Source organism: Schistocerca serialis, chromosome 5 (genome assembly GCF_023864345.2).
Source record: "Schistocerca serialis cubense isolate TAMUIC-IGC-003099 chromosome 5, iqSchSeri2.2, whole genome shotgun sequence".
Classification (NCBI taxonomy): domain Eukaryota; kingdom Metazoa; phylum Arthropoda; class Insecta; order Orthoptera; family Acrididae; genus Schistocerca; species Schistocerca serialis.
This window is the reverse complement of record NC_064642.1, coordinates 539,286,041-539,313,393: the sequence shown is the minus strand read 5'-3', so window position 1 is coordinate 539,313,393 and position 27,353 is coordinate 539,286,041. Positions and strand designations below refer to the sequence as shown.

General features: G+C 40.2%; 1 protein-coding gene across 2 annotated transcripts in view; it reads right to left on the bottom strand.

Moving 5' to 3' along the window:
• Nucleotides 1-27,353, bottom strand: part of LOC126481036 (myosin-IIIb-like) — a 92,828-nt gene that overhangs the window by 19,546 nt on the left and 45,929 nt on the right. For both annotated transcript variants that reach the window (XM_050104514.1, XM_050104516.1), the window contains exons 18-21: nucleotides 22,901-23,114; nucleotides 22,071-22,205; nucleotides 9,558-9,667; nucleotides 4,965-5,135 (exon numbers count right to left, since the gene is read on the bottom strand). In XM_050104514.1, coding sequence (XP_049960471.1) covers nucleotides 4,965-5,135; nucleotides 9,558-9,667; nucleotides 22,071-22,205; nucleotides 22,901-23,114 — 630 coding nt within the window. The remainder of the gene's footprint in view (nucleotides 1-4,964; nucleotides 5,136-9,557; nucleotides 9,668-22,070; nucleotides 22,206-22,900; nucleotides 23,115-27,353) is intronic.

Below are 27,353 nucleotides of genomic sequence, written 5' to 3'. Positions count from 1 at the left end.
GACTCAAACGCTTTTCAAAAGTCAAGAAATACTGCATCTACCTGACTGCCGTGATCCATGGCTTTCAGGAAGTCATGTGAAGAAAGCAGAAGTTGGGTTTCACTTAAACTTTGTTTATGTAGTCGAGGCTGGAGGGGATCATTCCATTTCAGATACCTCATTATGTTTAAGCTCAGAATATGTTACAAGGTTCAACAACAAATGAACACAAAGGATGTTGGATAGCGGGTTTCGGGATCACTTCTGCTACCCTGCTTGTAGAAGGGTGTGTATGATCTGAGCTTTCTTCCAGCTACTGGGCACAGTGATCTGCAGTCGCTTATGGTTAAAAGAGGAGCTAACTGATAGAATCTGATAGGGATTTCATATGGCATTGAAGCTTTGTTCAATTTTAGTGATTTCAGCTGTTTCTCAACACTACTAAAACTAATATCTACATCACTCATGTCTGCAGTGATGTGAGACATTAAACTGAGGCAATAATCCAGGAATGAAAGGAATTACAAGGTCACAGGAAAAGTCAACAAGATGTTTTTCCTTCATTAACTTACATGTAATTTCTTTTGTGAGATTATTTATGGCTTCAATCATAAAGAATTCAGTACAGAGGCACTGAGATCAGTCCCAAACTGTTAAGATTTCTCACGGAAAGAAATTTGGTGATACTGTCAAAAATTGAACTGATTAGATTTTTCCCCACAAATGGTATAAGTAGCATCACAAAGAATTGGACAATACAGATAGTATTTCAGGAAAAAGAGTAATTCGTTCATACCTGACTCTTAATGGATCGTCACATGACACTAAAGGCAAATTAACATGTAGCACCTAAACTGAAAGAAAATGCTGCTTACCCAGTTGTACTTAATAGTTGTTTGCATAGCACTGCAGTGAATACTTTCATAATTGTTAAAGAAAGATTTCTGAACGTTGAAATAATATAAATCTAGAAAAACAAATAATTTACAAAAGACTGGGTTGCAAGAAATGAAATTAATTTTCTTTTAAATACAGGGTGATTCAAAAAGAATACCACAACTTTAAAAATGTGTATTTCATGAAAGAAACATAATATAACCTTCTGTTATACATCATTACAAAGAGTATTTAAAAAGGTTTTTTTTTCACTCAAAAACAAGTTCAGAGATGTTCAATATGGCCCCCTCCAGACACACGAGCAATATCAACCCGATACTCCAACTCGTTCCACACTCTCTGTAACATATCAGGCGTAACAGTTTGGATAGTTGCTGTTATTTCTCGTTTCAAATCATCAATGGTGGCTGGGAGAGGTGGCCGAAACACCATATCCTTAACATACCCCCATAAGAAAAAATCGCAGGGGGTAAGATCAGGGCTTCTTGGAGGCCAGTGATGAAGTGCTCTGTCACGGGCTGACTGGCGGCCGATCCATCGCCTTGGGTAGTTGACGTTCAGGTAGTTACGGACAGATAAGTGCCAATGTGGTGGCACTCCATCCTGCTGAAATATGAATTGTTGTGCTTCTTGTTCGAGCTGAGGGAACAGCCAATTCTCTAACGTCTCCAGATACTGTAGTCCAGTTACAGTAACACCTTCGAAGAAAAAGGGACCAAAAACTTTATTGGCTGAAATGGCACAGAAAACGTTCACCTTAGGCGAGTCACGTTCATACTGAGTTGTTTCCCGCGGATTCTCAGTGCCCCATATACAGATATTGTGACGGTTGACTTTCCAGTTAGTGTGGAAAGTTGCTTCATCACTAAACACAATCTTTGAAATGAAAGATTCAATCTGTTTCCATTTGAGCAAGGATAAAATCACAAAAATCGACTCTTTTAATCTTATCGGCTGCAGACAGTGCTTGAACCAATTTCAGACGATAAGGTTTCATAACTAACCTTTTTCGTAGGACTCTCCATACAGTTGATTGTGGAATTTGCAGCTCTCTGCTAGCTCTGCGAGTCGATTTTCCTGGGCTGCGAACAAATACTTGCTGGATGCGTGCTACATTTTCATCACTCGTTCTCGGCCGTCCAGAACTTTTCCCTTTGCACAAACACCCATTCTCTGTAAACTGTTTATACTAACGTTTAATACACCACCTATCAGGAGGTTTAACACCATACTTCGTTCGAAATGCACGCTGAACAACTGTCGTCGATTCACTTCTGCCGTACTCAATAACACAAAAAGCTTTCTGTTGAGCGGTCGCCATCTTAGCATCAACTGACACTGATGCCTAGTCAACAGCGCCTGAAGCGAACAAATGTACAACTAAATGAAACTTTATAGCTCCCTTCATTCGCCGACAGATAGTGCTTAGCTCTGCCTTTTGTCGTTGCAGAGTTTTAAATTCCTAAAGTTGTGGTATTCTTTTTGAATCACCCTGTATTTTGGTTTCTCAAAGTAGCGTGTGCCTGCAGGCTTTCTGTTTTAAAAATATTTTTTTTTTACCTTGTATATTGCTATATAAATGGTCAAGGGGTTTATAGCTACATAATTATTCTCCTCTGTTCCAGCCAAAAGCTGAGGAAAGAGTACTATCAGTCACTTTCTTTGTAATATTACATTCATGAAGGGTACTGCTCTTTGTTATGGATGTGAGAACAAATCCATAAGAAATAAATACACTGCTGATCTACTGTCACTGTGTATTGCTTTCTAAAGAGCTGTCTGCAAAGAGATCATGTATGGACACCACACTTCATCCTTGTCACATTTTACAGAGAAATATTCTCTTCCTAAGATAACTGTTGTTCCAAAAAAATGGGATAAATGAGTGAGAATATGTACAGTAAGCTAACTTTAGACTTTCTACCTCTGATATTACCACAGTTAAAAAGTTGCTGATCCTGAAGGTTTGAGTAGCTCTATGATATGCGACTTCCAGGTCAAGTGAATGGTACACTTCTGCATCTAACATTCTGAATTCCAGTTCTTGATCAGCTTATCAATGTGACAGTTCTATTTTATCCTGTTATCCAATGTAAGAAACTTATTTAAATTGCATATATGTGTTGTTGTTGTGGTCTTCAGTCCTGAGACTGGTTTGATGCAGCTCTCCATGCTACTCTATCCTGTGCAAGCTGCTTCATCTGCCACTACCTACTGCAGCCTACATCCTTCTGAATCTATTTAGTGTATTCATCTCTTGGTCTCCCTCTACGATTTTTACCCTCCACGCTGCCCTCCAGTACTAAATTGGTGATCCCTCGATGTCTCAGAACATGTCCTACCAACCGATCCCTTCTCCTAGACAAGTTGTGCCACAAGCTCCTCTTCTCCCCAATTCTATTCAATACCTCCTCATTAGGTATGTGATCTACCCATCTAATCTTCAGCATTCTCCTGTAGCACCACATTTTGAAAGCTTCTATTCTCTTCTTGTCTAAACTATTTATCGTCCACGTTTCACTTCCATACATGGCTACACTCCATACAAATACTTTAAGAAACGACATCCTGACACTCAAATCTATACTCAATGTTAACAAATTTTTCTTCTTCAGAAACGCTTTCCTTGCCATTGCCAGTCTACATTTTGTATCTTCTCTACTTCAACTATCATCAGTTATTTTGCTCCCCAAATAGCAAAACTCCTTTACTATTTTAAGTGTCTCATTTCCTAATCTAATTCCCTCAGCATCACCTGATTTAATTTGACTACATTCCATTATCCTCGTTTTTCTTTTGTTGATGTTCATCTTATACCCTTCTTTCAAGACACTGTCCATTCCGTTCAACTGCTCTTCCAAGTCCCTTGCTGTCTCTGACAGAATTACAATGTCATCAGCGAACCTCAAAGTTTTTATTTCTTCTCCATGGATTTTAATACCCACTCCGAACTTTTCTTTTGTTTCCTTTATTGCTTGTTCAATATACAGATTGAATAACATCGGGGAGAGGCTACAACCCTGTCTTACTCCATTCCCAACCACTGCTTTCCTTTCATGTCCCTCGGCTCTCATAACTGCCATCTGGTTTCTGTACAAACTGTAAATAGCCTTTCGCTCCCTGTATTTTACCCCTGCCACCTTTAGAATTTGAAAGAGAGTATTCCAGTCAACATTGTCAAAAGCTTTCTCGTAAATAGCCTTTCGCTCCCTGTATTTTACCCCTGCCACCTTTAGAATTTGAAAGAGAGTATTCCAGTCAACATTGTCAAAAGCTTTCTCCAAGTCTACAAATGCTAGAAACGTAGGTTTGCCTTTCCTTAATCTTTCTTCTAAGATAAGTCGTAAGGTCAGTATTGCCTCACGTGTTCCAGTATTTCTACGGAATCCAAACTGATCTTCCCCGAGGTCGGCTTCTACTAGTTTTTCCATTCGTCTGTAAAGAATTCTTGTTAGTATTTTGCAGCTGTGGCTTATTAAACTGATTGTTCGGTAATTTTCACATCTGTCAACACCTGCTTTCTTTGGGTTTGGAATTATTATATTCTTCTTGAAGTCTGAGGGTATTTCGCCTGTTTCATACATCTTGCTCACCAGATGGTAGAGTTTTGTCAGGACTGGCTCTCCCAAGGCTGTCAGTAGTTCTAATTGAATGTTGTCTACTACGGGGGCCTTGTTTCGACTCAGGTCTTTCAATGCTCTGTCAAACTCTTCCCGCAGTATCATATCTCGCATTTCATCTTCTTCTATATATCATTTTTGGAAATGCCATATCTGAGGGAATATTTGAGTAAGAGCCTTAGTGAAGTATGTCATCGTCGTCATCATATCATCAAAGTACATCATCATTAAAGTACCGCATTATCATTATCATTAAAGTACATCATTATTCTCAACAAAACATAATTTTCCTGTTACTGCTTAATTTCTGGAGATCAATATTGGCACAGGTACAAACCATGTACTGTGAGCAAAGACCGATATTTTGCTAGCTGCAGATGTACTAATGAACCAAGTCATATATTCATTAGAATAAAGAATAAAACATAAACGCAGGTACCAAGGGGAAGACAGCACTTTGATACTTACATTTTGTGAAAATGTGATAAGATCAGCTTGTCGATCAGGAAGTCTGGCAACCTTCTGTGGCTGCTTTTGTTTTTGTCTGTTCTTCTGCACAGGTAGAGGCTCTCCTTTCCTCCAACTGCGATAGTACCTCTGAATTATCAGAGCTGCATCATCAGGTGTCAAGCCTTCCTTCTGCATGCAATACAGTTCATATATTTTAGATGCGGTATATGCATTGTAATGACATATCATATGACCATGGTAATACATAACATCAGTAGCTGAGAAGTCATGAATGATTTTTATATTTCTACTGATAAGAAACAAATAAAAGTTGATTCCGTTTCTAAATGCAACATGTCTGACAGGAAAGCACACAGATTTATCAATTAATACTAACACTAATCTATTTATAATTAGTAAGATGTCAAGAAGATGAACATTACATTAAATTATTCACTCTGTGAGTGATATTGGTCAAAATATAAAATAGCTGGGGAAAGGTGAATGAAGGAAGAGAGGTAAGATGAATGGTATGACTTCTACTGACAAAATTTAGAAATGTATATGTCTTGCAAATGTATATGTCTTACAAGATAAAGATGTTTAACAATGAAATTTCATAAAGAGTCTCAGGTGCTTTTAACATAACTGCCTGATATGATTCCTTACCAGAAAATGTTCTCTGATTAACACTTTACCTGGTAATTTCTTTTGCCTATCAGTGCTGTCAGCTACTACAAATAGGTTGCAGCAGGTTATGGAGGACAGATGAAAGGACACTTTATTAGTTTAGATGACAAATGTAGCCGAGAGACTGGCTGAATGGGCTGTGCCCTTTTGTAACACTTGGCTAGACAGTACTTAAATGTATCTTGAGGACAAAAATTGGTGAAATATGCAATTGAAATCACCCTCTAAATGCTTCTGTTGTTGGCAAAACAGATTAAAGGTATAGTTAACAACATTACTTATATCTTTAGTGATGGCCCCCATTCAACACAATTTCAAATGAAATATTATTCAGCATTAGACAGTGAATAATAACAATGTCTCTACAAGGGAGTCTAATGGGCCTCTCTGGAATTCCCTCTGTAACTGGTTTGATGCTCTCTTGAAAAGATCTTGGATTTGTTTGACCAACAGTTCCAATCCATAACCCACGAACTACATTCCTGCATCAAGTACATATACTGCTTCCTTCACTCCCTCTCACCAACCTTATCTTGGTGTACTTGGATCCTGTTTTGTAACTGCTGACAACCACCTCCCTGTGAGCAATATCCTTGCTGCTCATGGCCTCACTGCCACTTTTTTCCAAGACCCTGCTCACTCCAAACTCACTACACCATTTCTTACAAGTCTGACTAATTATATCCATAACTATAACTACGTCTCCTCTGAGGAGAATATACATTACAGATCATTAAGATCCTAAACCACTTGTTAAGTTCACATTCATTTATGACACCCTCATAATATAAACCCATGGCAAGACGCTTTGTCATTCCTACACAGCCTCAACAGCTTTTCTCCTTTCCATTTCCTGGTCCTTTTCAGTTCAGCAAGTAACCTTCCTGAACATTGACCTCCAACACTCCAATGACTCAATAAAAACGTCCACCATATGACGCCACTGATCATCAACTGTACTTCTATCTCCATAGAATGGAGATCCCATCCCTCCCATACAAAACAGTCCAGTAGAATTAGCATTCAAATCGTAAATAATTGCTACAAAAGGTTTTATTGTTTTAATGGCTTCGTTTGTGTCCCAGTATAACTGTCCTAGGTTTTCCCACTCGGCGGAGTTGTGGAAAAGTGGTGGTGGTGGTGGTGGTGGTGGTGGTGGAGGGGGGGGGGGGCAAAATGTACCTGAAAAAGATGTATTTTTTCGGTTTTGTGATTATATCTTGTAAATGACTCACAATATCGAAAACATAGTGTAATTAAAAATTATAGGGCATGAAATTCTGCATTGAATGAGACCATCCGTATATTTTTTGGATCACCAGTTTCCATACTAGTGCTCTTCAATATTGGACCAATTTTACATGTTCATCAAAAATTTTCTTTTTAACCTCTGTTTCTTGGCAATATCGTTGAAACTAACCCACCTATCAATAATGTCGTTCATAAAAAAGATATGGAGAGATAAATTCTGCATTTGATGAAACCAAAAGTGAATTTATTGGGCCATCCATTTGTGTACCGCCCATCATTAAAGTTGGACCATTTCTCATCTTCAATGAAGACAATTTCAAATGTAGTTCTTCAGTAATCCTTACATACACACTTTTAAATACAGAACTATAGAAACCCATTGTCTTGTACTTATTTAATATAGTAATAGAATAAAATATTAAAATTTTGTAAAATTTGAAAAATAATATTAAAAAAGTTTTTCATATATCGAGGGTTAAGAACTGAGACCTCGTATCTGATGGATGTCAGAAAAAGTCCTGGCTCAGAAAAACATTTAAGTGAAAGAAATATATATTATCACAAAATGAAGCAATGCACAACCTGAGAGTAATAAATGATTATGCTTCATCATCATCATCATCATTTAAGACTGATTATGCCTTTCAGCGTTCAGTCTGGAGCATAGTCCCCTTTATAAAATTCCTCCATGATCCCCTGTTCCATGCTAACATTGGTGCCTCTTATGATGTTAAGCCTATTACTTCAAAATCATTCTTAACCGAATCCAGGTACCTTCTCCTTGGTCTGCCCCGACTCCTCCTACCCTCTACTGCTGAACCCATGAGTCTCTTGGGTAACCTTGCTTCTCCCATGCGTGTAACATGACCCCACCATCTAAGCCTGTTCGCCCTGACTGCTACATCTATAGAGTTCACTCCCAGTTTTTCTTTGATTTCCTCATTGTGGACACCCTCCTGCCATTGTTCCCATCTACTAGTACCTGCAATCATCCTAGCTACTTTCATATCCGTAACCTCAACCTTGTTGATAAGGTAACCTGAATCCACCCAGCTTTCGCTCCCATACAACAAAGTTGGTCGAAAGATTGAACAGTGCACAGATAACTTAGTCTTGGTACTGACTTCCTTCTTGCAGAAGAGAGTAGATCGTAGCTGAGCACTCACTGCATTAGCTTTGCTACACCTCGCTTCCAGTTCTTTCACTATGTTGCCATCCTGTGAGAATATGCATCCTAAGTACTTGAAACTGTCCACCTGTTCTAACTTTGTTCCTCCTATTGGGCTCTCAATCCATTTATATCTCTTTCCCACTGACATTACTTTCGTTTTGGAGATGCTAATCTTCATACCATAGTCCTTACATTTCTGATCTAGCTCTGAAATATTACTTTGCAAACTTTCAATCGAATCTGCCATCACAACTAAGTCATCCGCATATGCAAGACTGCTTATTTTGTGTTCACCACATCTTAATCTCACCCAGCCAGTCTATTGTTTTCAACATATGATCCATATATAATATGAACAACAGTGGAGACAGGTTGCAGCCTTGTCTTACCCCTGAAACTACTCTGAACCATGAACTCAATTTACCGTCAACTCTAACTGCTGCCTGACTATCCATGTAAAGACCTTTAATTGCTTGCAAAAGTTTGCCTCCTATTCCATAATCTCGTAGAACAGACAATAACTTCCTCCTAGGAACCTGCTCATGAATTTTTCAGGAATATGTAAAAATTGGTCCAATTTAGAAGAGCACTAGTATGGAAACAGGTGGTCCAAAAAATATGCAGATGGTCTCATTCTATGCAGAATTTCATGCCCTACAATTTTTAATTCCACTATATTTTCGATACTGTGAGTCATTTACTAGATTTGATCACAAAACCGGAAAAATACCCCTTTGTTGGGTACATTTTTGCCCCCCCCCCCCCCCCCCCCCCCCCACACACACACACTACTTTTCCACAACTCTGCCGAGGGGGGAAAACCCAGGATAGTCATATTGCGCCACAAATGAAGCCACTAAAACAATAAGACCTTTTGTAGCAATTATTTCCAATTTGTCTAATTTATAGGTTTAACCCTATTGGACTAAAAAGATATTTCTCATACACTAGCCACCCGTGTATAGCACACATGTATTGATAAACAATCCCTTGCCCAGTACACTGAAGGTATCACTAAGGCTTTTCCCAACAGTCATTGTTATCCAAATTAAGTGTTATGATCAGTTGCTGAAGATATCTTCTTTAAATATGTGCAAAGAGAATACAGTATGTAGCAAACAAATACAATCAACTCATGGTATCTGGAAAATTAATAAAGTTGTGAATAGATATCTGCTGAGGGAGGGAGGAGAAAAAAAAGAGAAAAAAAAAAATCAGTAGCAAAGGGACAAAATATTGTCAACCAGAATACACAATGATACCTGTAATGCCACAATGCTGATTGTCTATTGAAGACATAACCCAAATAGAAAATATTAAATGTCATCAACTTGAAACCATACATCTCACTTTATCTGGAGATTTTGCAGAGGTTCCAAAAGTTCAAATAAAATTCCATCAGTTAATTTATGGATGTGTGCACACTACACCAGTACTTTCACTCTCAATGCTTAATTTATCTGAGCTTTTTCACAATGGTTTCATTAATGAAAACTTACCTCTAAGGCATCCTGAGCAGACTGAGCTGTATTGTGTGTTTCCAGAACCTTTCTGACTCTTGCCTCAATTTCTGCACCCCACCGTCGCCTCACTGTGTAGCCTCGGAAATCTTCAGTGAAGACAAATACAATTAAACTTCATATTGTCAGACTTTATTTTAAAGTTAGCATTAGTTCCAATTTAACATCTGCATAAATGTTGAAAGTAATATTTACATGATACAAAGCACAAATGGAGGAAAAATGTTGGTGACACTAAACTTGAAGAGTGGGGGATTTAAAAGCTAATGCTCATACACATGGCATTTCTAAGGTGACATTACAAACTTTTTCTAAAGGGGGGGGGGTGGGGGGGGGGGGGGGAGAATGAGTACCCAACAGTACAAACTTTCTGTAAGGGGGGGAGGGGGGTGGGTAGACAATGATATACTACCAAGTGTATCATTTCCACTGTCATTACCTTTTTAAAAACAGGATGGCTCAGACTATTCTGGCAAGCCATAGTTTCTGCTGCCAACTGGGTAATACATACTATATGAATACTGAAGCAATAACACAACATAAAACTAAACAAGCATGTGAAATGGACATTGTGGAATCAGCCATGTGCAGTAACAAGGCAGGAGAAAATGTCATAATTTATAAGATAATGTTTATGAGCATTTGTTCAGAAATATGGAAATATACCAGATTAAATTAAACAGCAAGTTCAATATCTTAGAAAATGAAGAATATATGAACACAGACAAAAGAGGCAATAACTTACTAAAGCACTTATCATACAGCAAAACTGTCACTGATATGAAGGCAGCAAAGAAGAAAAAAAATCTAAAACCAATTAGGCAACAATTAAAGAGCAGGTGTGCATTTCAAGCAAACAATAATGAAAACATGACAGATATGCCGAATTAAACAAAACTATTTCAAAATATCTTTGAGCAGAAATGAAATGAGAATTTGTTAAGAGTACTAAAATTAAAACAGTATGAAGAAAACAAAACAGATACTTGTGTTCAGTAGACAATACACTGCACTTCATCAGTTAAGAGATCATAGTAACTAAGAACAGAGAGAGACACCTGTACTAGCAATAGAAGATTTTTTTACATAAAGGTTTTTGCGTAGTTCAAATGATGAGTTAGAAACACAGGCAGTTAATGATACAAGTTAACAAAATTCAAGAAAAAATGTGAAGGTATAAAAAGCCTTTTGAGGAATAAGAAAACAAAAGGTACCTGGAGACAACTGACTTTTTTCTAAATAGAAACAATGTAATCAGAAGTAAAAATAATACAGATGCAACTTGCAAAATTATTTACAGAATGACCAGAGCGAGACTTTAATGTTCCTGCCAACAGACATTACTGATTGCAGACCAGAGGCACTTCAACTACACTCACTCAGGTGCCACTAGAGAGCACCACTGGTCATGGATCTAGGTAATTCGTCATGGCCCAGGTCACATATGTGCCATACATGCTCAGGTGTATCACACATACTTGCTGTTCAGATTTTGACCCTGCTTTGTATACTTTTTGTGTGTGTTCAATACTCCACTCACGACAATGCTGATTTTGATCATGGCTCCTACATTCACGTCAGGCTCAGATCCTTTACTTGTAACAAGTTCTTACTACATCGTGTTTTCAGCAACAGCAACAGTTTGTGGTTCTGCAAACAAAGCAGAAGCTACATCAGCAGCATTTTGTGCCTCAGGAGCATCAGTCTGTTCTCCTGCAGCTTTTATCTCAGCAGCCACAACCGCAGCAGCAGCAGCAGCAACAGCAGATGCACCTTCTTGCTTCTTGGCTTAATGACATGTACGAGGGCAGTTCAATAAGTAATGCAACACATTTTTTTTCTGAAACAGGGGTTGTTTTATTCAGCATTGAAATACACCAGGTAATTCCCCAATCTTTTAGCTACACAACACTATTTCTCAACATAATCTCCAGTCAATGCTACGGCCTTACGCCACCTTGAAATGAGGGCCTGTATGCCTGCACGGTACCATTCCACTGGTCGATGTCGGAGCCAACGTCGTACTGCATCAATAACTTCTTCATCATCCGCGTAGTGCCTCCCACGGATTGCGTCCTTCATTGGGCCAAACATATGGAAATCCGACGGTGCGAGATCGGGGCTGTAGGGTGCATGAGGAAGAACAGTCTACTGAAGTTTTGTGAGCTCCTCTCAGGTGCGAAGACTTGTGTGAGGTCTTGCGTTGTCATGAAGAAGGAGAAGTTCGTTCAGATTTTTGTGCCTACGAACACGCTGAAGTCGTTTCTTCAATTTCTGAAGAGTAGCACAATACACTTCAGAGTTGATCGTTTGACCATGGGGAAGGACATCGAACAGAATAACCCCTTCAGCGTCCCAGAAGACTGTAACCATGACTTTACTGGCTGAGGGTATGGCTTTAAACTTTTTCTTGGTAGGGGAGTGGGTGTGGCGCCACTCCATTGATTGCCGTTTTGTTTCAGGTTCGAAGTGATGAACCCATGTTTCATCGCCTGTAACAATCTTTGACAAGAAAATGTCACCCTCAGCCACATGAAGAGCAAGCAATTCCGCACAGATGGTTCTCCTTTGCTCTTTATGGTGTTCGGTTAGACAACGAGGGACCCAGCGGGAACAAACCTTTGAATATCCCAACTGGTGAACAATTGTGACAGCACTACCAACAGAGATGTCAAGATGAGCACTGAGTTGTTTGATGGTGATCCGTCGATCATCTCGAATGAGTGTGTTCGCACGCTCCGCCATTGCAGGAGTCACAGCTGTGCACGGCCGGCCCGCACGCGGGAGATCAGACAGTCTTGCTTGACCTTGCGGCGATGATGACACACGCTTTGCCCAACGACTCACCGTGCTTTTGTCCACTGCCAGATCACCGTAGACATTCTGCAAGCGCCTATGAATATCTGAGATGCCCTGGTTTTCCACCAACAGAAACTCGATCACTGCCCGTTGTTTGCAACGCACATCCGTTACAGACGCCATTTTAACAGTTCCGTACAGCGCGGCCACCTGTCTGAAGTCAATGAAACTATACGAGACGAAGCGGGAATGTTTGAAAATATTCTACAAGAAATTTCCAGTTTTTTCAACCAAAATTGGCCGAGAAAAAAAATGTGTTGCATTACTTATTGAACTGCCCTCGTACAACTGTATGCAGCTTGGGTGGCCAACGTGCAGGGCCTTCCAAGCAAGTGCAGGTTTTATGTGCCACACGTGTAAAGTTTCATATATGGTGTAATTTATTCACGACGTGATTGTGCATCTGGCCCCAAACACGGAGGTCAGAGCTTAAGACCAATCCAAGTCTTGATGAAGAGCTTAAAATTGCTAAATCTTTCGAGATTGCTTTTACAAATGACATTTAAGTTTCTCTGGTTGTTTCTCACCATCATAAGCTGCAGTAATCTTAAGATTCTGACTCATCATGCTCTGCTTGTCTGTTAAGTCTCACTGGAATACTAACGTCTGGATCGCTGGCATCTTGTAAGAGACTTAACAAATCTCTTTCTGTTTCCTCTTAGTGTCAGGTGATGTTTTTAGCAATGTTAACCAAGTGAGTTTAGTACATCCTCTGTCCTTAGTATTACATCATGAGTCACACATATCGACAAAACTACAGTCTTGTCCTGAGTTGTGTCAGTGGGCATATCAGAAGAAGATACTACTTTGTGCAGTGGCCTGCACCAATCATGGTCATATAGCTGCCTGCTGACTGCATACTCAGCTGTGGCATGGGGACAATATTGTCATAAACTGGTTGTGGAGCTGGAAGTTTCTCTGCCACCCTACAAGCCCACATTGGATTTGATTCTACTCAGCCAGTTCATGGGATTCCAGTTGGAAACTGGTGCTGTTAAGTCTTAAATCAATGAGGAAACATACTGCTGACTCTGTTCACTTTTGTTGCACTGGCTTTGTTGCTGAGACCTGCCTTACTGCCATAGGCCCATTCCTCTCCTCGGCAAATTGTCACTGGTGGCAAAGTGCAAAAACACTGAATCTATACCAAACTCCTGAGTGGTGCACTCCCCTACTGCTACTAATGTTTTCAGCTTAAGATGCCTTTACTAGTTTGGGTTTCACAGTAGAGGACCAAGTTAATTTAGTGGACACCACAGTGCCCTTTTCTGATCTTGACTGTGTGTGCATCGCATGTAAGGAGATTTTTGAAAAATACACTGGTGTGTCTGTAACTTGATAGCCCATACTTCCATGAAACCCTCTGCAGTGCCTATATTTTGACAAGTTCGCCTGCTTTCATTCATGTTTTGTGAGGTTGTTCAGGCAGAAACTGCACAGCTTCAGTCACCAAAGCATTATCTCCATGGTCTCCACCAGTCAATGGGCAATGCCTACTGTGATCACCAAAAAACAAAGAGGTCATTACATAACGTTGGTGATTTTAAGTCCATGTTAACACTGATCTAAATCCACTGCCTCGCTGGGAGGACCCGAATCAGGGAATTCCGCACTGTGTAAATTATGAGGGGCATTCAATAATTAAAGGAACAAATTGATCTAGAGATGAAACAATTAGTAGGAGTAGTTTTGTACTTATACAACTAAGTTGGCATCACTAGGACGAGTTTAGAACAGCTGACAAGTAAAACTGTTTTGTTTATAACCTCAATATTACATTTAATGATTGTGTGTGCCCTTGATTTTTCCACATTAGTTGAACAATGCTCAGTGATCTGGTTAAGTGGTCAGAGCTGTTCAAAAATGGAGAGCAGCATCCTAGGCAGCCAGGTGAAGTGTCAACTCCTCCACTTGAAACATGCACTGACATCATTATTGATGGAGAGCAATATGTAACAGTTGAATGCATAGAAATCAGAGTAAGTGTTGGCACAATCATAATGTAATCAGTAACAAGCTCAAGTACATCAAAACAAATGCAAGGTGGATCCCAAAAGAGTCACTGCAACAACGTAAGTAAACAACTCAAAAGTGTGTACAGACTTGAAAGAGCACTGTGAAATGGAAGGTGGCCCATTTCTAAATATGATCGTAATGTGTGACGAAAGTTGGCTTCACATTTTGAATTGGAGTCCAAAAGACAAAGTGGAACAATAAAGCATTAAGGGAAACTGGCTCAAACAACAAGACAAAGACTTCTTTGCATCAGACATAAAAACAGTTCACTGTTGGGAGAAGAGTATAAACATTGATGGTGACGAAGTAGAGAAGTAGAAAAGGTGTTTAATATCCCTGCCAATGGATGCTGGCGGCAGTGGAGCGAAGGTACTTGGGCTAGACTCTTCAGATGCCACTAGATGTGCCACAAAAAGGTCACACAATCTCCTCCAATAGTAGCCTGGATCTAGATAGTGGAAGTGGCCCGAGTCTAATATTGTAAGCCTTATGCACTTAGCTGTATCATGCCTAGTTGTTATTTGGACTATGATTTACATTCTCGGTACTTGTTCAGTACTCTGCTGGTGACAACGTAGGTTTTGATCATATGTTCACATTAGTTGCAGAATCTTTAGAGACAATTCCCTAAAACTGGAACAATGTCATAGTTTTTCCAATTTCACAAGAAAGGAGATGGAAACAACATAAAAGAACTACTGACCTACCAATGTTATCTATGTAATGTACAAGATATTCACTAGAAGTATCACCAAGTACTTAGAAAACTGTGTTTAATCAACCATGGCTATTTTCAGAAGTAGGAACAAAATGTACCTTTTGCAGGTTATGGACAAAATTGCAGAATGGAGCAATGAGAATGAATTACCACTTTATTTGGGATTCATAAACACTAAAAACACTTTTCACTCTGTTTCAACTAATTTATACTAACAAGCCCTTACGAAATAAGGCAGTGATTCAAGCTATGTTAGTACAGTGAAGAATATGCATTTCAGTGGTAAAGTTTCCATAGGAATTTTTCAGAAGGTGGGAAATTCACAACTGGAACAGGAGCCATGCAAAGAGAACCCATTTCACTGAAACTATTCTTATCAGTCCCCAGATGATTGTATACTAATCCCTGAACAGCAGAAAAGACACATACATATTTAACAATCTTAAAACTATATTGTAACGTTTGCCTCTATGCAGATAAACTTTAACAACGAACAGAAGAACTTAAAAGAGCATTTTTCAAAATATGACTGCAAATCAGTTATAGACAGACTTAATTGCTCTAATCAACAGATTGGAAATGAAATAGTAAATTTAACACTGAAGTAATAAAACTAGTTGGAAAGAGCGGGGGTGGTTGGAGACACAACTAGACAGGCAGCAAAGAAAGGAACAGAAGAATGAGAATGGCCTGGATTTCCTTTGGTAAATTAAATATGATTTTTGTGTCTGAAATGGAAAGTTTACAATCTGAGGGTATTGTTACCAGTTACGACTTAGGGCAATGAGAAACTTTTAATTTGAAAACCAAACAAAACTGGGGATTACTCAATGACAATGGAGAGCTGTTCGTTGGAAGTTACTGGGAGAGATGGGAAACAGAAATACAAATCAGGGAATAGTTTGGAATATGAAGCGCAACCGTGACAGTAACGGAAATTAAATGAAGGTAGGTGGGACATGTGGGCCAGCTAATGGATGGTTTATGGACCCACTAAGTTCTTTGTGGTTCCAAGAGAAAGGAAGAGATCCAGATGACACTAATTGGAAGGTGGGTTGACCACATTATAAAATATGCAGGAGCAGCATAGATGCTTACAGTGATCCCAGTTAATTGCATACTGCAACCAGCTGAAGTGGTGCAGTGATTAATACAATGAACTTGCTTTCAGTATGAGCTGGAATACAATCTTCGAAAGATGATATAGATTTAGCTTTTCAGTAATGCTGTGTCGATCGAACAAGACACAGCCAGGGCAGAAACACCACAGGTGCAAAGATGTGAGCTGGTGTCAGTGCCGTAGAGACTTGCCATTTGTGTGAGTTCCACTAGTGCCACCAGGGGCGCTGAGGTTGATGATATCGACTTCGCCTCAGTGAGTTGCTGACCAAGTACAGTTCGCCAGGGACCAGACGACAACAGAAAGGAGCCTACTCGGAAGATAAAAGAGCAGTTCTCACTCACTTGGTTATAGATCATCATCCAGGGCTGACTCAGACAGGGAATGTCATTTAGTACACTCTTAGAAATGAACAGACAGTTGTCTTAACTGCATTTGCTGTGTACTGTGAAGTTTACCTATGAATACTAGCACTTAGCCACTGAGAGCCTTTTTGTGTTGTATTGCAAGCAGTGCTGCAGACTTCAATATTCAACTAGTCACATAGACAAGTAAACCTTTTGACTCACTTGTGTGACTTTGTTAGTAATTTGTTGGAGAATCTTCATTCTGTTACCTGGCCCAGGGGCATAGTTGTGTAGTAGCGGCAAGGGGAAATTGTCTTTGTGGTGTACTGTACCAGAAACCATTTCACAAACTCACAGACTCCGCCTACCGTAACAACAGTGGCAACTCAGCCTCTGCAGCATTAGCGATGAGTCCTTTACAAAACTGGCTTACCAAGCCAGAAGCAGTGGCAACAATGGCTGGCATCATTTTTGCTTAGAGTTTAAAGCATTCTTATTTGCCTTGTTTCTCCTGGTCCAACACTGCACATTTCTGACATTTTTTGTTCTAGTTGTAGGAGTATGTCATATACATCACAGCTTTTGCTTTCAAGTCACTGGTGTTGTCTAATTAGTTATGATGTCAACCCCATCCACTACCTAACCACAATTTATAATTCATTATCCCATGATGTAACTATCACCTATGCCTGCACCAACTGTGGCCCCAAATCTACAGAATCAGCCAATTGTATCTGTTCCTACCAAAACGTTGCTTAGTGAGGGTGTGGATGTAGAATTGCTGCAGGATCTTAATATGTTCTTTCGATTTCAGATGCAGTTGCTTCAGAAGCTGACTGAAAACATGACACAATTAGTCACACATCAAGCAGCAGCTTAAACTGTAAGCAGCACGTCGGCAACCACACCTGCAGCTTCCATGCCACAGGTACTGCCACCATATCACACCTTTGACGAAAATGCAGAAGACTAGATGGAGTATATTGCACAATTCAGGGCACACCTAGCAGCCCACCAAATATCAGGTACTGTGATGCAGGCCTTTCCATTGTTGGTGTATCAGTGTATCAGACTCTTACAAAACTCTTCCCTAAATCACAGCCTGAAGATGTATACTTTGAGATATTAGTCAGTGCATTAAACAATGGCCATAACATTCCAATGGTAGAAACACTTAACATTGTGGCCACACATCAGACTCTGCAGTTACCTTTCAAGTGCAATGAAGTAGACAGGGCGTTAACATTTTTGGTCTCAATTTGTTCAACTAAACATTGTGGCCAATGTGCTACCTATGTCTCATATCAATTCAAGTGACACTGTTGCTAAGCTCTGTGATGAATTTCAAGAATTGTTTGATCCCGGACTAGGTAAAGCCAATAACTTTGTAGCGCACATTATGCCATGCCTTTTCAAAGCATGTGCAGTGTCTATTGTCCTTCATGAACAGGTTGCAAAAGAACTGGCTCACTGGCAAGAAAATGGCATAACTGCACCTATCTCTGCAAGTCAGCGATCTTCCCCAGTAGTTTATGTCCACAACCCATCAAGAAAAATTAGGATTTGTGCTAATTTCAAAGTCACTGTGAACCCTCAGACGTTGCTCACCCTGACAAACTCGTGGATCACTTAGGCGCAGGTCGCTATTTTTCAAAAATTGTCCTTAGTGATGCTTACCTTCAGATTCCTCTTGATGAATCTTCACAAAATGTGTTTGTTAGCAATACACAGTTAGGATTTTTCAAGTTCCTTTGTTTGCTTTCAGTAGCGCATCAGCATCTGCCGTTTTCCAATGCTACCTAGAAAAGCTGACAATTTCTGTACCTTCACATACAAATTACCTTGAAGATATTGTAGTTGGTGGCCATGCAGCAGAACAACATCTTGCCAACTTGCACACTTTAATTCAAGTTGTGTCTGAGGCCAGACTCTAGTGTAATAAGAAAAGTGTCTTTTCCCAGATGGATAAAGAATATTTAGAGCATGTTATCAATTCTTGATATGGTCATCTGACACAGGCACATTTGCAAGCAGTAAGTGATCTCAAACCACCTCAGAATGTCAGAGAATTACAATGTGTCTTAGGGAAGCTCAATTATTACATTTGCTTCATCCTTTGCATTGCCTTCACTGCAAAACTGCTGCTTTTGTTTGCTTCCAAGATCATGACATGGCCTTTTAGGAACTGAAAGCTGTATTGGTCAGTGATCAATGCTTGGTTCATTTTGATCCAAACAAACCTGTCACTTTGGGCACAGAACGTTGTGCTGTGGAATTGCTGCTATTTTGATGCACCAGATTGGTTCGTCTTACAGGCCTTCACTTCCAAGCTTCTGAACAAAGTTCAGCAGAACTATTTCCAAATAGAAAAGGAAGCTTTCACAATCATTTTTGGAGTGAATAAATTTCACCAGTATTCATATGGTCAAAAATTCTATTTGGTCACAGACCACAAGTCTTTGCAGGCCAAACAGATTCCTATTCATGCTGCTCGAAAACTGCAACATTGGGCTCTTCTGCTCTCCCACTACCAGTATGAGATCATCTATCGGCCTACTTCTAAGCATGTGAATGCAGACGCTCTCTCACATGTACCTAGGGGACCTGATGATGACTTCGACACTTCCAAAGCAGCATTTTCCAAATTGATACACAAGACACTGACATTGTCAAGCCACTTCTTCCGATCCCAATTTGCAAATTTTGTTTGAAGACATTTGTACCACATGGCCATCTTCTATCAAGCACAGTTACCCCATTGTTCATCAATATTTTGCACATCGACATGATCTTTCTGTTGTTCATTGTGTCTTTTGCTTCAAACACAGTCAGGACATACATGTTTGATGATACTGAAAGTGCTTCATAGACATGTACTCAGCTTATTGCATCAAGGTCATTGGGGTGTTGTCCGCACAAAACAATTAGCTCACAGACATTGCACATGATTGGCATGGACACGCAAATAGGAAGAATATTTGAATGGTGTCAAGCATGTGCGGAACATCAGGCCGCCCCTCCACAGCATTTTTTTGAGTGGCACAAGGCAGAAGCATATGGCAGCATGTGCACGTAGACTCCGGCCCTTATTGGAACACATGCTGGTTAATACGAGTAGCTGATGACACATATAGCAAATTCCCCTTTGTTATTCCCATGTCATCGACAACATCTTGCGCCAATTTTCAAGCAGTTCAGTCCATATTCTGCATCGAAGGTCAGACAGAATTTTTTGTCATGGACAACAGAGCTCAATTTGTCTCTGCCGAAACTGAAGATTTCTAAATGGCATATGCCATCTCACCTCAGCACCATTTCACCCACAATCGAATGGTGAGGCTGAATGGTTTGTTTGCACATTCAAACAGCAAATGGGCAAACTTTGCTTGCATCATCCAAGCAAACAAGTCTTGCTTCACTTCTTGTCCACTTATCACTCCCAGTCCTGAAACGATCCTTCACCTGCCTAATGGCTACGTGGGCGATGCCACCATACGCTCTTGCATTTGCCCAATAGCCCCTTGCGGTTGGCACCCAAAGACTCCAGTTAGCCAATGTACCAGATCAGCCAACCTGTATTTTACAGAATCTATGGCAGAAAGAAGTCATGGCAGCATGGCATCATTACCAATTCAATTGGTTCGCATATGTTTCAGATTCGAGGTCCTGATGGATTGCAGAAGAGGCACCTAAATCAAATTTGCCCTTGTCACTTGCAAAGTTCTGTCGCTTCTCGTATGTTCACAGATTCCTGGCCTTCCTGGTCGACGCAACCCGTTTCCGGACTTCTGGACATCAATCCAATGCCACATCTATCCACTAGTGGACATTTGGCAGCACCTGCCATGCCCCCTCCACTGGGCCAACCCCATGCCGAGGCCTACCATGGGGCCTCCAGTCAAGGAGATGCCATTGCAGATTCACGCCATCAAGAAGGTGCCCTGCTGATGAGTGCTGGGATACACCCTCTGCATCATTTTTTAGCCAATGTTCCTTCGCAGTCTCAAGACTCAGCATCAGCTACAGCAGTGGTTGCCACTCCAACACTGGCTCCAACACCCACACCTCCCCCTCACCATTGGTATGGTGCTTGGCCATATGTGATGACGGTGCAGCAGTTAGGGATGGAGGAGTGCTGTGTCATCCGAACAAAACACAGTCAGGCCTAAAACACCACAGGCGCAAAGATGCGAGCTAGTGCCAGTGTCATAATTTTGCCACTTGTGTGAGTTTTACCAGCACCATAGGCGACACTGAGGATGAAGATATTGATTTTGCATCAACCAAATGCCAGCCACGTACAATTCATCAATGACTGGATGACAACAGACAGAAGCCTATTTGGAAGAGAGAAGAGCAGCTCTTGCCCACTCAATTATAGATAATCGTCCTAGAGTGACAGACTGGGAATGTCATTTAGTACACTTTCAGAAGTGAACAGACAGTTGTCGTAATTGCATTCACTATGTAGTGTGAAGTTTACCTGTGATAGTTACATTTAGCTATTGAGGGCCTTTTTTTGTTTATATTACAAGCAGTGCTGCAGACTTCAATATTCAACTAGTCACAAAGATAAGTAAACCTTTTACCTCATTTTTGTGACTTTGTTATTAATTTGTTGGAGTGTTGTAGAAGCTTCATTCTTCTATCCTGTTACCTGACCCTGGGGCATAGCTGTGTGATAGTGGCAGGGAGAAAATGTCCTAACGGTGTACTGCACCAGAATCCATTTCACAAATTCACAGATTTGACCTACCATAACAACAGTGGCAACTCTGCCTCCACAGCAGTAGCGATGAGGCCTTTACAAAACTGGCGATGAGGGTTTACAAAAAGTAATTACCCTAAATCACGTAAAGGCAAAAAATTAGATGGTTTCCTTTATAAGGACATTGCTAATTTCTTTTATCGTCCTTCCCATCTCCGAGGTTGTAATCCTCTCAGATGATATGACTGTTATTGGGACATTAAACCCTAATCTTCGTTTCTGTCTTTTAGTATTAGTGAAGGCTGGCAACATTAAAAAAATATAGATACAATGTCTTCTTTATGATTCTTTTCAGAAATTATTTAAAACAAAATTCATAAAAACAGTCAACATTTCACTGCAGTATTAGTTTTGTGAATTTTTTTTCCAATTTAGAACCAATATTGCACATATCTTTTGTTATTTTCCAAAACAAAATTTAAGGGGCCACTATCATTTTAAAGATGAGTATTTTAAAAGTGTCCCCTTATGTAACCTTCAAAATGATCAACAACCCTCCATATAGAAGGCAGTGGTGAAGCCTCTAAGTCAAGTGCATCCTAAAAGTTTTCAGCTACGAAAATCAGCACCGTGGAGAAAAAGGCACTAAGGAGTGTAAAATGTAATGATTGTGTCTCCAACAGAAAACAAACTTAAATGTTGAGGTGTACGATGCACTACTTACGACTCTGAATTACTACAGCAGCCGATTCTTCATCCAGTTCCTTTTTGGGACTTTCATTTCCTTTATCACCTATCATTTGCTGTGATGACATACGGCGAAGTAGTTTAGCCTTGAACCACCCTCCAGTTGGTGAGCCTAAAAAAAGTTTTTACTTACAAATGTGTGACATTCATTAACTGTCAACAACTGTTTACAGTTATGCTTATATCTACAACATCCGCAAGTGTGAAACAAGACAGAGTGCATTGTGATCATCACATTTCCTTGCAATGCTTAGCAAGTTTATGGGTAGCAGACACTGACACTGACTAATGTGGAGTAAAAGCTCTACAACATGTGTATGAACTGAATGAAATATTTTATAACGTTGGAGAAATCTGAAAATTATTTTTATATTACATTAGTTTCTTCCACAAGTGTAAAATGGTCAACAAGTATTTGAATGGTATGCATTGTGACTTGTTTTCACATGCCTGACCAAACCTTATTGCAGGCAGCGGAGTGTTTAAACAATGACACCAAATAGAGAAGGGGGCAATAACCCTCATTATTGGTGAAATCTAAGTTCCAACTGCCTCTTTCCATCATATCTCACTGACAACCAACTGAACATATCATCTTGATATGCATAATCTTTAATTATACTGAAATAGTCTGTGCTCCTATTTCTATAAGGCAACTAAAGCTGTTGATACAATTATAATGATTAAAGTTATCAGATGTGACATGTGTTCCTATTCGTCACATTGGGAAACCTCCCAATCGCCACATTGTGATACTATAATATCCTATAACAACAGGAATAAGATTTCTGAGAGTGTAAAGCTTACCCTTCTTTACTCGAGCAGCCGCTGCAGCAGCATCTTGTTGCCTCCTTAGTTCAGCTTGCTTCTGTTGCTCTATAAATCTGCGCCTTGTAATCCAGCCTCTTACAAACCGCTGAAGAGTGACTACACTCACTGCCAACTGCCACTTCTCTCGTTGGTACTTTACCTTTGCAAGCCACCTCCGAACACAAGCTTGAACAAGTACAATTTTGCGTACCTGTGTTAAAGAAAAGTTTAAAAGTCAGAGACATTTTGAAAATATTGTGGTTACAGGACTGCACAAATGTTGCATATACAAGCACGATATTAAAAACAAAGGATGAGAGCAGACTGATACGGTGCAAATAATGTTGCACTGCTTCTTTATAGAGGTGGGGAATGGACCTTTATAATGGCACATTTCACAGCATAAGATCAAGTGGATACTTACCCACATAATTACTGCCACATGATATATGTATATGGCATTTGATAAGTAGCTAACATCTCAAAAGTCACAGCTCTGACCACGTTGATAGCACGTAATAAACCTCAAACCAGCATGAAGTACATTATATGAGGTGTGATTGGAAAGTTTTAAGAATGGATCTGCTACTGCTTACTGGTTGGGAGGGAGGGCAGGTACACAGAGGGTGGGGAGTGAGTCATTGCCTTGTTCTTGAATGCCCTCTGTCAGGAAACTTCATTTCCTTTATTCAGTTCATTGTGGCAGTGGGTTGAGTGTGGGTCTGTTAGGGCTTGTTGCCAGATTCTGTCTGCTTGAAAGTGGACATAAACACGGGAGTAATGAGTTTGTGTGAAATTTTGTTTTAAAACCAGGAAATCAGCTCATGAGACTTACGAACTATTAAAAACAGCTTTTGGAGATATCTGTAAGATCCAGTCAAATGTTTTTGTCTGGTTCAACAGATTTAAAAATGGCTGTGTATCATTTGAAGATGAGCCAGTCTGGCTGTCCTTCACCTCAAAAATGAATGAAAATGTTGTGAAAGTTGGCGACTTAGTGCACTCTGATCATAGGCTTACAATTAAGGAGATGGCTGATGAACTTAGGTTGGTTGGTTTGGGGAAGGAGACCAGACAGCGTGGTCATCGGTCTCATCAGAATAGGGAAGGATGGGGAAGGAAGTCGGCCGTGCCCTTTCAGAGGAACCATCCCGGCATTTGCCTGGAGTGATTTAGGGAAATCACGGAAAACCTAAATCAGGATGGCCGGACGCGGGATTGAACCGTCGTCCTTCCGAATGCGAGTCCAGTGTCTAACCACTGCATGAACTTACTTTAAGTTTCTATGCAGTTAAGTCTATTTTGTGTGAAGATCTGAACATGCGTAGAGTGTCCATAAAATTCATTCCAAAAGTGTTTTCAAGTGACCAGAGACCATACTGACTTGAAGTGTGCCAAGAACCGATTAATCGGACTAAAAATGACCCAATTTGTTAAATAGGGTAATTACAGGAGTTGGGTGCTACACCATGACAATGCTCCGGCTCATCGTGCCTTCCCCATTGTTGAATTTTTGACCAAATTCAAAATTCCTGTGCTTTCACAACTGCCATATTCCCCTGATTTGGCCCCTGCGGACTTCTACCTGTTTCCTAAATTGAAATTTTCACTGAAAGGGAAGCGATTTGACTCAACTGAAGACATTCAGGCAAATACGGAGAGCGTCCTTAATACACTTCAGGCAAAAATTTCCATTTCCAAAAGGGGGAACACCGTTGGAGCTGGTGTGTTCAGCCAGAAGGGGACTATTTTGAAGAAGGTGCATCACAGTAGCATGTAAGTACCAACATTGCACAATTACAAGCCCATCCTTACAACTTCCTAATCACACTTCATATACTTCGATATTATAATGATTAGAATTTCGGCAAACCACAGAAACTAGGTACCAGTCATGCAATTTATTTCTCTATACAAGGAAAGATTATGCAGCAGGTTTCTCATTAAGAAACTGCACTTGAATGTTAATTGTTTGAGAGACGATCAGTTTGTGCTTGTGTGTGAGGGAGAAGTGTCTACTACCCTGTGTTGGAATTCGAGAGCAGCAGTACTGTGGCCTACTGGGACTGCAGTTTATTATTCTGCAATGTTGCTGCTCTCACACTGGTAAGAACCCCACAATTGTCATGTGAATACAGAATAGGTAGGTACACAAGGACCATACTCGACACCATGCAGGAGACCAATAGTGTCCCATAACTAGCATTAATGAGGACATCCATACTGTTCATCCATCTGTGCAGTATCGTATATACACAAAACATAATAGGCTTGTTTGCAGCAAGATAGGTATGCACACTAACAGTGTGATGACATTTGGAGCACTAAGGTAATTCAGCACATGGCTATTCTTGTGGCTTCCCTCGGTATGGCAGCAGAGGGATGTTCACCAATAGTTGTACAACCAACAACAGCATTGAGATGGGAGTGACACCACACTGACTTTTTGAATGAGTGCTAGTCTTGTGTGCAGTATCAGAATGGACATATCCATGTGGTGGAAGCTACAAGGAGAACAAATGTTGCATCTTTCAACGAGATAATGCAAGACCAAATGTTGCCAGTGCTGTCCTCACCTACTGCAACACAGTGTGTGTTCAACTGTTGCAGCAGGTAGCAGAGAAATTGGAATGCCACCAGTCACTATGACTGATGAAATCTGGCATTTAGCTTAAGCACTACGGAATGATGTACCTGTATCTGTCATTCAAGCTCAGTTCAATTGGATACCCAGCCAAGTTAGAGCCATGACTGCTGCCAGAAGTGCTCTATTTACTAATTTCTGCCACCTGTATACTTAAAAATTGCCTAGAACTTTAATCTTCCTACTGTACTGTATACACACATTAAGCTATCTTCTGTCCTTCCTGATGTTGTAATTTTAATGGCCAGCAGTTTGTATCTACTCGAATTAACAACACTTCTTGGGAGTTGACAGTTGGACACAGAACACTACATGTATATGCAGTGAATATTTGTGTCCCTGAGAGGAACATAATTAGTCTCATATTATCAGCATGCTACCTATTAGAGTGGAACAAACAATGAAAATAGAATACTGACCAGTGAAAAAAATAAGTTTGGAAATTTTCTATAAATTCATAGACAATTTAGATTTTTCAGCTGACACTATCCTGTCAGTCAAAGTAAGTGACAAAAAGTAATACAGTTCTCCTCGTATGTGGCCAATATACTTACAACATCTCTCACATTCTGAATGTGTTCTAAAAGAAGTCATACTATAATTTTATACGTAACATCTTTTTTGGAAATACCCTGAAATCCACAGTATTCTAAAATCAATTACTGGAAACTCATTTCACCTTGTTCTGTAGACCCCCCATCAAGGAGGACTACTTTCATTGACATGTAGCAAGCCAAGATATGCATTAAAAAAAGACAAGTGCATCAGAGAAACTTAATCTTGGTTAACGCTATCTGCACTATCCCAGTTAAATTTAACTTTATAAATTAGGAAGATAGCTGCTGCTTTTCTGTTATATTAAAAAGCTGCTGCATACAAGGTATGTGAAAAAAGGAATAGGACTGGCTTTTTATCTACCATATTTTTTATTTTTCCAACAGCAATATTATCCACTTCAAAGTAGTTCCCTTCAGCAGTGTACAGTGGGGGCAGTTACTGAATGGCTTTATTAGTATAAAAATTTGATTTTTGTTTTTCACTTGATGTTAGTCAGTGCCTTCTGCTTGGCGGCTAGTTGCAGCAAATCAGTCACGTTGCAAAACCGGACAGAACCACTTTGAAACTCAATTGTTGAACCATCAGCAGCTAAACTCTCATGTTGCTGACAAGGTAACACTACCAAACTGCATGTCTACGATTTGGCCGACCGATCGGGAGGTTTGGAGGTGGTCAGGTGGGGGTGGGACCGCGGCCAGCCACTGGGAGTGGACATGCCATCCGGTCTCTTCTGCTGGCAGCTTCCGACCTGACCAGACGCTTTCCTCTCCTACTCTCTTGGGCAGCAGCCCACTCAGTTTTGGCAGCTTCTCTAGGTCTGCCTTTTCTTTTTACAGCATTAAACATTCGTGCAGTTAAAATATGTTTGATTTTTCACTTCAACGGGTGCCTACTGCTTTCCCCTCCTGGCCAATCCTGACACATTAACAGCAGTTAAACCCTGGTGCAGTCATTCTCAGTCTTGGTAACAGTGCTGAATGGCTTCAACTGTAAGGCCTTTAACATGTCAGTCACATTCTTTTGAATGTTCTCCAGAGCCCCAATAGGACGTCCTTTTAAGACATTCTTCAATTTCAGGAAAAGAAAAAAGTCTCAAGGACTTGTATCAGGGGAGCTGTGAAACAACAGGAATGCCTTTTGAGGTCAAAAATTCTGTGATGGAAGTAGCTGTGTGACATGGGGTGTTGTCATGATGCATCATCCACTTGTCTGCAAGGTCCTGTCTCACTCAGTTCACCCTTTCCCTGA